The sequence below is a fragment of the Schistocerca americana genome, chromosome 5 (genome assembly GCF_021461395.2).
Source record: "Schistocerca americana isolate TAMUIC-IGC-003095 chromosome 5, iqSchAmer2.1, whole genome shotgun sequence".
NCBI lineage: Eukaryota > Metazoa > Arthropoda > Insecta > Orthoptera > Acrididae > Schistocerca > Schistocerca americana.
The window spans coordinates 53,114,006-53,126,744 of record NC_060123.1 but is presented as its reverse complement, the minus strand read 5'-3'; the positions used below and the strand labels follow the sequence as shown (position 1 = coordinate 53,126,744).

General features: G+C 44.3%; 1 protein-coding gene across 1 annotated transcript in view; it reads right to left on the bottom strand.

The window, feature by feature from the left end:
- Positions 1–12,739, bottom strand: part of LOC124615643 (glutamate receptor ionotropic, delta-1-like) — a 122,818-nt gene that overhangs the window by 89,560 nt on the left and 20,519 nt on the right. The window contains exon 3 of the mRNA XM_047143654.1: positions 9,449–9,742. Coding sequence (XP_046999610.1) covers positions 9,449–9,742 — 294 coding nt within the window. The remainder of the gene's footprint in view (positions 1–9,448; positions 9,743–12,739) is intronic.

The window sequence follows — 12,739 nt, the reverse complement described above, 5'->3', positions numbered from 1 at the left end:
CACTGGGGCGGAGTAGATGCCCCAGCTGACACGCACATGTTCTATTGGGACAGATCTGGAGATCTTGCTGGCCAACTCCAACATCACGCAGACATTTCATAGAGGCACGAGCCATGTGTGTACAAGCGTCTTCCTGTTCGAAAATGGGACCACAGTGGTGTCACAGGAGAGGTGACACGCAATTTGCGTGCATAGATCCTGAGAAATCAGTACCCAGAACAACCACCTCTGGCCGTAATAACGGCCTTGATGCGCCTGGGCATTGAGTCAAACAGAGCTTGGATGGCGCGTACAGGTACAGCTGCCTATGCAGCTTCAACACGATACCACAGTTCATCGAGAGTAGTTACTGGCGCATTGTGACGAGCCAGTTGCTCGGCCACCATTGACCAGACGTTTTCAATTGGTGAGAGATCTGGAGAATGTGCTGGCCAGAGCAGCAGTCGAACATTTTCTGTATCCAGAAAGGCCCGTACAGGACCTGCAACATGCAGTCGTGCATTATCCTGCTGAAATGTAGGGTTTCGCAGGGATCGAATGAAGGATAGAGCCACGGGTCGTAACACATCTGAAATGTAACGTCCACTGTTCAAAGTGCCGACACTACAGCGCACAACTCATTTAGAGACCGTTGTAACATCCACAGGCGGCTGTTTTCTACAAATAATAACTTTCATTCCGCGTGTAATGAACTAAGAAATCAATGGAGCAGCCTTCAGCTGCTACATTAATCTTTTGCATCGACATGTAAGAATATCGCCTTAGCTATTTAAAAAATATATTCCTACCTATCTATCGCTCTCTGGTTTTCTGGTAGTTCCAGTAGACAGGTGCACCTGTGTATGTTCTAGGGCTAGGCGAAAGCTAGTATTGTAAAAACGCTTTCAAATAAACAAGTTGATTGTAGAACAGTTTTTATTTATTAATTTCTAATACGACGGATGAACTTCTCTAGTCCATAAGTTTTAGAACCAGCTGAGAGCAGAGCTCGATCAGATATTTTCTGCAAAAAGAAAGCGACGACTGGGAGAAAAGAGGTAAAAGTTAAATTTCCATGAGTGTCTGACTGCCCTCCTGCAGATTAGGAATCCAGCGTCCCCAGCAACGAAGATTTTGACGTCATCTGCTTCTGGTTAGTCATTGCTTCTTAGATGCACAAAAGATGTGAAAATTACCGGCTGGCGTACCACCTCTCAAATGCGCTCTCACATTTGTATAAGTTTGAGGACAATAATTGAGCATCACAGAGGATATCTGTTGAGACACAACGTATGTTCTTTTGATATTTCAGGTAAAGCTTGGGGAAAGCCTCTCGCTAGTAACCATGTGACATTACCCATTTACTATCCTGACTATCAAAAAATTTTGCATGAAGCAAGACCCAAAAAATGGGCCAGTGTTAATGAAGTACCAGAACTGTTAGTGGCACTAGGCTAAAGGGTGGACAAGAACTATATACCATCCTGAATGAAATTTGTGTAATTGAGGAAGATTCATAAGACTTTGTTAAGAATGTAAACACCTAACGAAAACTTTCATAAAAAATAGTCACAATAGTATCTTCTCGAAGACTGGAAGGGAAAACATATGAGAAAGGTCTAGACGCGCAGACCTCGTTAATACTGGTGATGTCTCATAATTGTTTTGATAAAGTAATTTTCGTCATATAGACTACTTTCCTGTTAAGATACCTCTTTTGAGCTGAATTAAATTTGGCAAGAGGATTGTTAACCATTGACTAGGAAGGGAAACCAAGGAAAAACTAATCTGGTGTTGATGAAGAACATAACTAACGACGGAATACGTCTGCTTAAAATGGAAACATGTTTTCGTAGCCATGAGTTCAGAAGAAAGGAAACAGACATTTATGTAGTATATTTATTTTGAAACTATTTCTGGATAACGCTCTCTTTGAGATTAGCACCTAACTTCGTGGTAAAATCTCTATAACCTTTGAGTCTGGCAGAGGCTGACGACAACCTTCTGTATGCATTGTGTATCTTCCCTTGTGACGACATTTTCGTCATGCGGTTACCATAATTTATCAATTAACATCAGTTCATCTGGAAAAAACATAACGGATTTGTGAGTTGGCAATGTTCAGTACTGCCGCGCTAGAGTTGCCCGTGGTAGTCAATAATTTTAACAGTCGTTCAGGACTCCTTGATGAGTACACTCGCGAAGTGAATCCGCCTATATTTCGGGCATATTATGATTTAGTATTTGCTTTAATTCGCGACCCATCCGCACAGGAGTCGAGTAGACGCCGTACGTTCAGTGTCGAATACCTCCTATGCATACAATGGCAACCAGTATAGTTATTTGTAATTAATGTTCAGTCTTGATGATTAATTCAGCTAACTCGATAATAAAAGCAGAAATTCACAACAATGACTTTTTAGTATTTGACTCATACAAGTGAGTTTGTCTCCATCCATGCAATTGAATGTAGCAATCTGATTCAAACAAAGAACGTTCAAGACAATTTTGAAACTAGAGCAGCAACAGCTTAAGTAATTATACATAATCGATTGACCATTCATACAGTATAGCAGGTATTTACATACAGGAGTTAAAACTTGTAAAATATAAAACTGAATGACATAGGCCCACTGAAGCATATTTTAATCGGTCAAGAGATGACACTTCATGGCGACTTTAATACAGGTCAGTCCCGTTTTTTGTCAGCTGCTCCACGTTTTTATTTTAGTAACTGGTTTACTGTTTTTTCGTCAAGAATCAGTTTGTGATTCCTCATTCCATTCCTTCGCTTTTATAGACTGGACATTCATCATTGATGATGGTTTTTACCAACTAAAGATGGCTGATAACGTTGCCTAGCCACACCAAGTGTTACTTTGCGGCATTCTGTAATAGCTCCCTATACCATATAACATAGGATTGTAAGTAACCATATGTCTGTACAAGTATACACTAGAAGACGCAACTTAAAAGTTGCAAAACCCGTTGTAGTGGTCTCTAACCATCTTCAATAAATACAGCTATTGCGGACTATCTGCATTGTTATTCAGTCTTATATTTTAAAAGTTTTGACACCTGTATGTTTAACACCTGTTATACAAAACGAACGGTCAATCAGTTATGTAGAAGAACGTCCCTATTGCTCAGCCGTAGTAGGATTAATACGTTGATGGAAATGGAAAGTGTTATCTTGAATGCCCTGAACGAGCACACCAAACTGACATTTCTGTATTTCCATTCCTGCGGTGTATGTTGATTAAAATTTCATCCTTATTCAAGCTAATTTTCAGTAGAGAAAAATGGCTTTTTTACAGACTAACAATGGTGTGAGTGCCCGCTGTTAGCATCTAACATTGCTGGAAGTTTTCAGAAGGAGACAACAATACAGGAGGTGCGCGCGCTGCTTTTAGAAAGTCTAATCATTGGCACGAAGGACATGCGACCGTTATAGCGACATATCACACAGAGTTCCGCTCTGGTTCAATGATCGCGGAATAAGCGGTGATAAGACGGAGTTAGGGTAACAGTGTGGCAAGAAGGGCACTGGTCGTTCCAGACGGTCTACTGCACAAGAAGATCGTAGTATTGTTAGACTGGTTGCGACGAACAGACGGGTGACATCAGCGAAAATCTGGGCAGAGGTTGCAGGCATAGTTTCACCACGAACCTTCGGGAACATATTAGTGGGTTGAGATGTCGAGTTGTCATGAGTCGCTTACGGCTGACACCGTGTCAGAGATAACAAGGACTTGCATGGCGTAGAGCATGAGGCAACTGGGAGGTTGAGTGTCATTCTGTGGTGTTCAGCGATGAGTTTCGCTTCTGTCTGTGACGGTGATATCGACACCAACGAGTCCACAGACGATCGTCTGTGGGAACTACTGGATTTGACAACAGGGTCGATTTGGTAATCACTGAAGAGAGGCAATATGAGACAACAATCGTAAGCTCTGTTGTGATATCCTTCATGATCAGGGAACCAAATGGCATTTTCCAGCAGGATAAAGGAATATCCCACACTGGAGTTCGCACCAAAAACGCCTTGATGAATGTGCAGATACTTGATTGACTTGCCCAGTTCTCTGATTTGTCACGCACAGAGCATGTGTGGGATATCGTCGGTACAGCAGATGCCAGACTGAGATTCATTGGAAGAATCCTAAGGAGATGCAGTCCGAAAAAAAAGGAAGTAGGTTACAGTACACTTGTTCGCCCACTGCTTGAATACTGCTCACCGGTGTGGGATCCGTTAGAAGAGATAGAGAAGATCCAACGGAGAGCAGCGCGCTTCGTTAGAGGATCATTTAGTAATCGCGAAAGCGTTACGGATATGGTAGATAGACTCCAGTGGAAGACTACAAGAGAGACGCTCAGTAGCTCGGTACGGGCTTTTGTTGAAGTTTCGAGAACATAACTTCACCGTGGAGTCAAGTAGTAGTATATTGCTCCCTCCTACGTATATCTCGCGAAGAGACCATGAGGATAAAATCAGAGAGATTAGAGCCCACGCAGAGGCATACCGACAATCTTTCTTTCCATGAACCATACGAGACTGGAATAGAAGGGAGAACCGACAGAGGTAGTCAAGGTACGCTCCGCCACACACCGTCAGGTGGCTTGCGGAGTATAGATGTAGATGTAGATGTAGAATACATAGACCTAAACCTTCATACCAGCTTCCAGCCAGCAATCTTCATGAACTGACACAGCATTTGTCTCAGGCATGCCAAAAAAATCCTAATATTGATTATGGACATCAATTACGAACGGAATGATAGTTCAATGATTCAGTATCTGTAACGCTTCCCACTTCCGCCAATGTATAACTTCGGTAGAATGTGTTTTAACTGGAAGCAACCTCTCGTGTCGAGGCTTGCCGTCATAGACGAAACACTAACACACAGGGCTCGAGGAATCTGCTGCAGATGCAATCTTCTCTGAAGCTAACAACCAAATTCACGTTTCTTACGCGCCATTGTCTATCAGGCCAGATACTAATGGATCCCTGCCCATTTAGGATCCATATCAGGTAACAGCTCCTCTGTGCAGTCGCACCTTCAGGTTACTACACTACTGGCCATTAAAATTGCTACGCCAAGAAGAAATGCAGATAATAAACGGGTATCCATTGGACAAATATATTATACTAGAACTGACATGTGATTACATTTTCACTTATTTTGGATGCATAGATCATGAGAAACCAGTACCCAGAACAACCACCTCTGGCCGTAATAGCGGTCTTGATACGCCTGGGCCTTGAGTCAAACAGAGCTTGGATGGCGTGTACAGGTACAGCTGCCCATGCAGCTTCAACACGATACCACAATTCATCAAGAGTAGTGACTGACGTAGAGCCAGTTGCTCGGCCACCATTGACCAGACGTTTTTACTTGTTAAAAGATCTGGAGAATGTGCTGGCCAGGGCAGGAGTCGAACATTTTCTGTATCCAGAAAGGCCCGTACAGGACCTGTAACATGCGGTCGTGCATTATTCTGCTGAAATGTAGGGTTTCGCAGGGATCGAATGAAGGGTAGAGCCACGGGTCGTAACACATCTGAAATGTAACGTCCACTGTTCAAATTGCCGTCAATGCGAACAAGAGGTGAACGAGACGTGTAACGAATGGCACCCCATACCATCACGCCGCGTGATACGCCAGTATGGCGATGACGAATACACGCTTCCAATGTGCGTTCACCGCGATGTCGCCAAACACGGGTGTGACCGTCATGATGCTGTAAACAGAACCTGGATTCATCCGAAAAAATGACGTTTTGCCATTCGTGCACCCAGGTTCGTCGTTGAGTACACCATCGCAGGCGCTCCTGTCTGTGATGCAGCGTCAAGGGTAACCGCAGCCATGGTCTCCGAGCTGATAGTCCATGCTGCTGCAAACGTCGTCGAACTGTTCGTTCAGATGGTTGTTGTCTTGCAAACGTCCCCATCTGTTGACTCAGGGATCGAGACGTGGCTGCACGATTCGTTACAGCCATGCGGATAAGTCCCTGAGCTTCAAGCGCTAATAGAAAGCACAGGAGCTGAAATCGTTATAGGTACAGAAAGCTGGCTAAAGGCTGAAATAAGTTCTGCAGAAATTTTTACGAAGTCTCAGACGGTGTTCAGGAAAAATAGATTAGGCAGAATTGGTGGTGGCTCAAATGACTCTGAGCACTATGGGACTCAACTGCTGAGGTCATTAGTCCCCTAGAACTTAGAACTAGTTAAACCTAACTAACCTAAGGACATCACAAACATCCATGCCCGAGGCAGGATTCGAACCTGCGACCGTAGCGGTCTTGCGGTTCCAGACTGCAGCGCCTTTAACCGCACGGCCACTTCGGCCGGCAATTGGTGGTGGAGTGTTTGTCTCTGTCAGTAGTGGTTTATCTTGTAGTGAAGTCGAAGTAGATACTCCGTGCGAATTGGTATGGGTGGAGGTTATACTTAACAGCCGAACTAAGTTAATAATTGGCTCCTTCTACCGACCCCCAGACTCCGATGATATAGTTGCTGAACAGTTCAGAGAAAATTTGAGTCTCGCAACAAATAAATACCCCACTCATACGGTTATAGTTGGTGGGGACTTCAACCTTCCCTCGATATGTTGGCAAAAGTCTTGTTCAAAACCGGTGGTAGGCAGAAAACATCTTCCGAGATTGTCCTAAATGCTTTCTCCGAAAATTATTTCGAGCAGTTAGTCCACGAACCCACGCGAATTGTAAATGGTTGCGAAAACACACTTGACCTCTTAGCCACAACCCATCCAGAGCTGATAGAGAGCATCATGACTGATACAGGGATTAGTGATCACAAGGTCGTTGTAGCTAGGCTCAATACCGTTTCTTCCAAATCCACCAGAAACAAACGCAAAATAATTTTATTTAAAAAAGCGGATAAAGTGTCACTAGAAGCCATCCTAAGAGACAATCTCCATTCCTTCCGAACTGACTATGCAAATGTAGACGAGATGTGGCTCAAATTCAAAGATATAGTAGCAACAACAATAAATAACTGATCCCCCCCCGTGGTACACAAAACAGGTCCGAACGCTGTTGCCGAGACAACGGAAAAAGCATGCGAAGTTCAGAAGAACGCGAAATCCCGAAGATTGGTTAAAATTTACAGACGCGCGAAATTTGGTACGGACTTCAATGCGAGATGCCTTTAATAGGTTCCACAACGAAACATTGTCTCGAAATTTGGTAGAAAATCCGAAGAAATTCTGGTCGTATGTAAAGTACACAAGCGGCAAGACGCAGTCAATACCTTCGCAGCGCAGTGCCGATGGTACTGTTACCGACGACTGTGCCGCTAAAGCGGAGTTATTGAACGCAGTTTTCCGAAATTCCTTCACCAGGGAAGACGAATGGAATATTCCAGAATTTGAAACACGAACAGCTGCTAGGATGAGTTTCTTAGAAGTAGATACCTTAGGAGTTGCGAAGCAACTCAAATCGCTTGATGCGGGCAAGTCTTCAGGTCCAGATTGTATACCGATTAGGTTCCTTCCAGATTACGCTGATACAATAGCTCCCTACCTAGCAATCATATACAACCGCTCGCTCACCGATAGATCTGTACCTACAGACTGGAAAATTGCGCAGGTCGCACCAGTGTTTAAGAAGGGTAGTAGGAGTAATCCATCGAACTACAGACCTGTATCATTGACGTCGGTTTGCAGTAGGATTTTGGAGCATATACTGTATTCAGACATTATGAATCACCTCGAAGGGAACGATCTATTGATAAGTAATCAGCATGGTTTCAGAAAACATCGCTCTTGTGCAACGCAGCTAGCTCTTTATTCGCACGAAGTAATGGCCGCTATCGACAGGGGATCTCAAGTTGATTCCGAATTTCTAGATTTCCGGAAAGCTTTTGACATCGTTCCTCACAAGCGACTTCTAATCAAGCTGCGGGCCTATGGGTACCGTCTCAGTTGTGCGACTGGATTCGTGATTTCCTGTCAGGAAGGTCGCAGTTCGTAGTAATAGACGGCAAATCATCGAGTAAAACTGAAGTGATATCAGGTGTTCCCCAGGGAAGCGTCCTGGGACCTCTGCTGTTCGTGATCTATATAAATGACCTGGGTGACAATCTGAGCAGTTCTCTTAGGTTGTTCGCAGATGATGCTGTAATTTACCGTCTAGTAAGGTCATCCGAAGACCAGTATCAGTTGGAAAGCGATTTAGAAAAGATTGCTGTATGGTGTGGCAGGTGGCAGTTGAAGCTAAATAACGAAAAGTGTGAGGTGATCCACATGAGTTCCGAAAGAAATCCGTTGGAATTCGATTACTCGATAAATAGTACAATTCTCAAGCCTGTCAATTCAACTAAGTACCTGGGTGTTAAAATTACGAACAACTTCAGTTGGAAAGACCACATAGATAATATTGTGGGGAAGGCGAGCCAAAGGTTGCGTTTCATTGGCAGGACACTTAGAAGATGCAACAAGTCCACTAAAGAGACAGCTTACACTACACTCGTTCGTCCTCTGTTAGAATATTGATGCGCGGTGTGGGATCCTTACCAGGTGGGGTTGACGGAGGACATCGAGGGGGTGCAAAAAAGGGCAGCTCGTTTTGTATTATCACGTAATAGGGGAGAGAGTGTGGCAGACATGATACGCGAATTGGGATGGAAGTCATTACAGCAAAGACGTTTTTCGTCGCGGCGAGATCTATTTACGAAATTTGTCACCAATTTTCTCTTCCGAATGCGAAAATATTTTGTTGAGCCCAACCTACATGGGTAGGAATGATCAGCAAAATAAAATAAGAGAAATCAGAGCTCGAACAGAAAGGTTTAGGTGTTCTTTTTCCCGCGCGCTGTTCGGGACTGGAATGGTAGAGAGATAGTATGATTGTGGTTCGATGAATCCTCTGCCAAACACCTAAATGTGAATTGCAGAGTAGTCATGTAGATGTAGATGTAGATGTAGATCTCCACTGCTAGTGATACGAGGCCGTTGGGATACAGCACGGCGTTGCGTATTACCCTCCTGAACCCACCGATTTCATATTGTGCTAACAGTCATTGGATCTCGACCAACGCGAGCAGCAATGTCGCGATACGATAAACCGCAATCGTGATAGGCTACAATTCGACCTTTATCAAAGTCGGAAACGTGATGGTACGCATTTCTCCTCTTTACACGAGGCATCACAACAACGTTTGACCAGGCAACGCCGGACAACTGCTGTTTGTGTATGTGAAATCGGTTGGAAACCTTCCTCGTGTCAGCACGTTGTAGGTGTCGCCACCGGCGCCAACCTTGTGTGAATGCTCTGAAAAGCTAATCATTTGCGTATCACAGCATCTTCTTCCTGTCGGTTAAATTTCGCGTCTGTAGCACGTCATCTTCGTTATGTAGCAATTTTAGTGTAGATGATAGTTTGGAATCTGACTACAGCTGTTTCGACCGCAGGCAGGTGTTTGGTTGGGCGAGGTCGGGTTACGTACCGGCAGCGCGGCGCCCAGCGCCAGGCCCTGGAGGTTCTTCTTGGCGACCCACTGGAGTCTCCGGTTGTCGTACTGGAGTCCGGCGGCGGGCGCCCACCTCCCCACGGGCCAGCGCGCCAGCGGCCAGCCGGGGTGGAGGCGGATCAGCCCCCACAGCACGGCGTCGCCCCAGCCCACGCGCCACGTGGCCCACGTGACGTCACTGTCCACCCGCACCTGCAGCCTCTCGTCCGGTTCCTGAGTGCTCCACACCAGCCAGCGCGTCGACGTGTTCATCATCTCGGCCTTGGCGCACTGCAGCGTAAGAAGTAAACGTATGTGAATCGGAGATTGAAATGCAGTCGCAGGTGAAGATAGGAAACATAAAATAAAGAGTGACTTTGGTCACGACTAAGCTAAAGGGAGGAAATTAATACACACAGTTCTATGCAAGGCAAGAGTTAGCTGTTGCAAATAAACTTTCTTAGAACCACTTGAGTAGGCAGTACGGTGTAAGATTCCAGCGATCAAAGCAAAGGTCAGATCCATTATACAGGGTGATCAGAAGCTGTCTGAAAATCTTGTAGGGGTGTTGCATGAGAAGTTGTGTCGAGAAATAATCTTTACGAAAAAAATTCGATGCGTTGCGCCGTTCCCGATTTAATTGGCATTAAAGTTAACCAGTCGCGTGAAAATTCAAACAGCCTGCTAGACACAATGTTGCCAAACGCGATCTTTGTTTGGTTTCCTCATACTGAAAGAAGTGGCTTTTGCTCACCTAGATTAAATTTGTCGGTTCCAAAAAAGGCACATCTTAATTGGTAGTCTGCGTTTGAGGGAGTAATAGCTCACAGACCCACAGATGTCTGTGTACTGCCGAATTTAGGCGCATGTACGTGCTTGAATGTGAGCAGGCAACTGGCATTTGGCTAACATCAGTGCTAATTAAATCAAAAACGTCGCAACATATAGAATTTTTTTGTTAAAAATTATTTCTCAGCACAACATATCCTGCAACACCCTTACAAGCTTTGAGACTTTTCCTGACCACCCTGTGGTTTAGTAAAACAAAGATTCAGGAATGAAGAAATGCAGTTTATCTGTGTGTCCATACTGACAGTGATCATACCCTTGTACTAATGAAATGTCAGTTGAAATTCATGAAGTTACACATCTGTCTGCTGAAACGTTAGAATCTACATAACTTAAAGGAACTGCAAACTCAGTCTTAAAAAACATATGACAAGAAATAACGACGCCTCGAGGATCTGCAATGATAAAAGCATATGGCGCAATGGTACAAGGAAAAAAAGTTCAAATGTGTGTGAAATCTTATGGGAATTAACTGCTAAGGTCATCACTCCCTAAGCTTACACACTACTTAACCTAAATTATCCTAAGGACAAACACACATACCCACGCCCGAGGGAGGACTCGAACCTCCGCCGGGACCAGCCGCACAGTCCATGACATCTACATCTACATCTATACTCCGCGAGCCACCTTACGGTGTGTGGCGGAGGGTACTTATTGTACCACTATCTGATCCCCCCTTCCCTGTTCCATTCACGAATTGTGCGTGGGAAGAACGACTGCTTGTAAGTCTCCGTATTTGCTCTAATTTCTCGGATCTTTTCGTTGTGATCATTACGCGAGATATATGTGGGCGGTAGTAATATGTTGCCCATCTCTTCCCGGAATGTGCTCTCTCGTAATTTCGATAATAAACCTCTCCGTATTGCGTAACGCCTTTCTTGAAGTGTCCGCCACTGGAGCTTGTTCAGCATCTCCGTAACGCTCTCGCGCTGACTAAATGTCCCCATGACGAATCGCGCTGCTTTTCGCTGGATCATGTCTATCTCTTCTATTAATCCAACCTGGTAAGGGTCCCATACTGATGAGCAATACTCAAGAATCGGACGAACAAGCGTTTTGTAAGCTACTTCTTTCGTCGATGAGTCACATTTTCTTAGAATTCTTCCTATGAATCTCAACCTGGCGCCTGCTTTTCCCACTATTTGTTTTATGTGATCATTCCACTTCAGATCGCTCCGGATAGTAACTCCTAAGTATTTTACGGTCGTTACCGCTTCCAATGATTTACCACCTATGGCATAATCGTACTGGAATGGATTTCTGCCCCTATGTATGCGCATTATATTACATTTATCTACGTTTAGGGAAAGCTGCCAGCTGTCGCACCATGCATTAATCCTCTGCAGGTCCTCCTGGAGTACGTACGAGTCTTCTGATGTTGCTACTTTCTTGTAGACAACCGTGTCATCTGCAAATAGCCTCACGGAGCTACCGATGTTGTCAACTAAGTCATTTATGTATATTGTAAACAATAAAGGTCCTATCACGCTTCCCTGCGGTACTCCCGAAATTACCTCTACATCTGCAGATTTTGAACCGTTAAGAATGACATGTTGTGTTCTTTCTTCTAGGAAATCCTGAATCCAATCACAAACCTGGTCCGATATTCCGTAAGCTCGTATTTTTTTCACTAAACGTAAGTGCGGAACCGTATCAAATGCCTTCCTGAAGTCCAGGAATACGGCATCAATCTGCTCGCCAGTGTCTACGACACTGTGAATTTCTTGGGCAAATAGGGCGAGCTGAGTTTCACATGATCTCTGTTTGCGGAATCCATGTTGGTTATGATGAAGGAGATTTGTATTATCTAAGAACGTCATAATACGAGAACACAAAACATGTTCCATTATTCTACAACAGATTGACGTAAGCGAAATAGGCCTATAATTATTCGCATCTGATTTATGACCCTTCTTGAAAATGGGAACGACCTGCGCTTTCTTCCAGTCGCTAGGTACTTTACGTTCTTCCAGCGATCTACGATAAATTGCTGATAGAAAGGGGGCAAGTTCTTTAGCATAATCACTGTAGAATCTTACGGGTATCTCGTCTGGTCCGGATGATTTTCCTCTACTAAGTGATAGCAGTTGTTTTTCAATTCCGATATCGTTTATTTCAATATTTTCCATTTTGGCGTCCGTGCGACGGCTGAAGTCAGGGACCGTGTTACGATTTTCCGCAGTGAAACAGTTTCGGAACACTGAATTCAGTATTTCTGCCTTTCTTCGGTCGTCCTCTGTTTCGGTGCCATCGTGGTCAACGAGTGACTGAATAGGGGATTTAGATCCGCTTACCGATTTTACATATGACCAAAACTTTTTAGGGTTCTTGTTTAGATTGTTTGCCAATGTTTTATGTTCGAATTCGTTGAATGCTTCTCTCATTGCTCTCTTTACGCTCTTTTTCGCTTCGTTCAGCTTTTCCTTATCAACTATG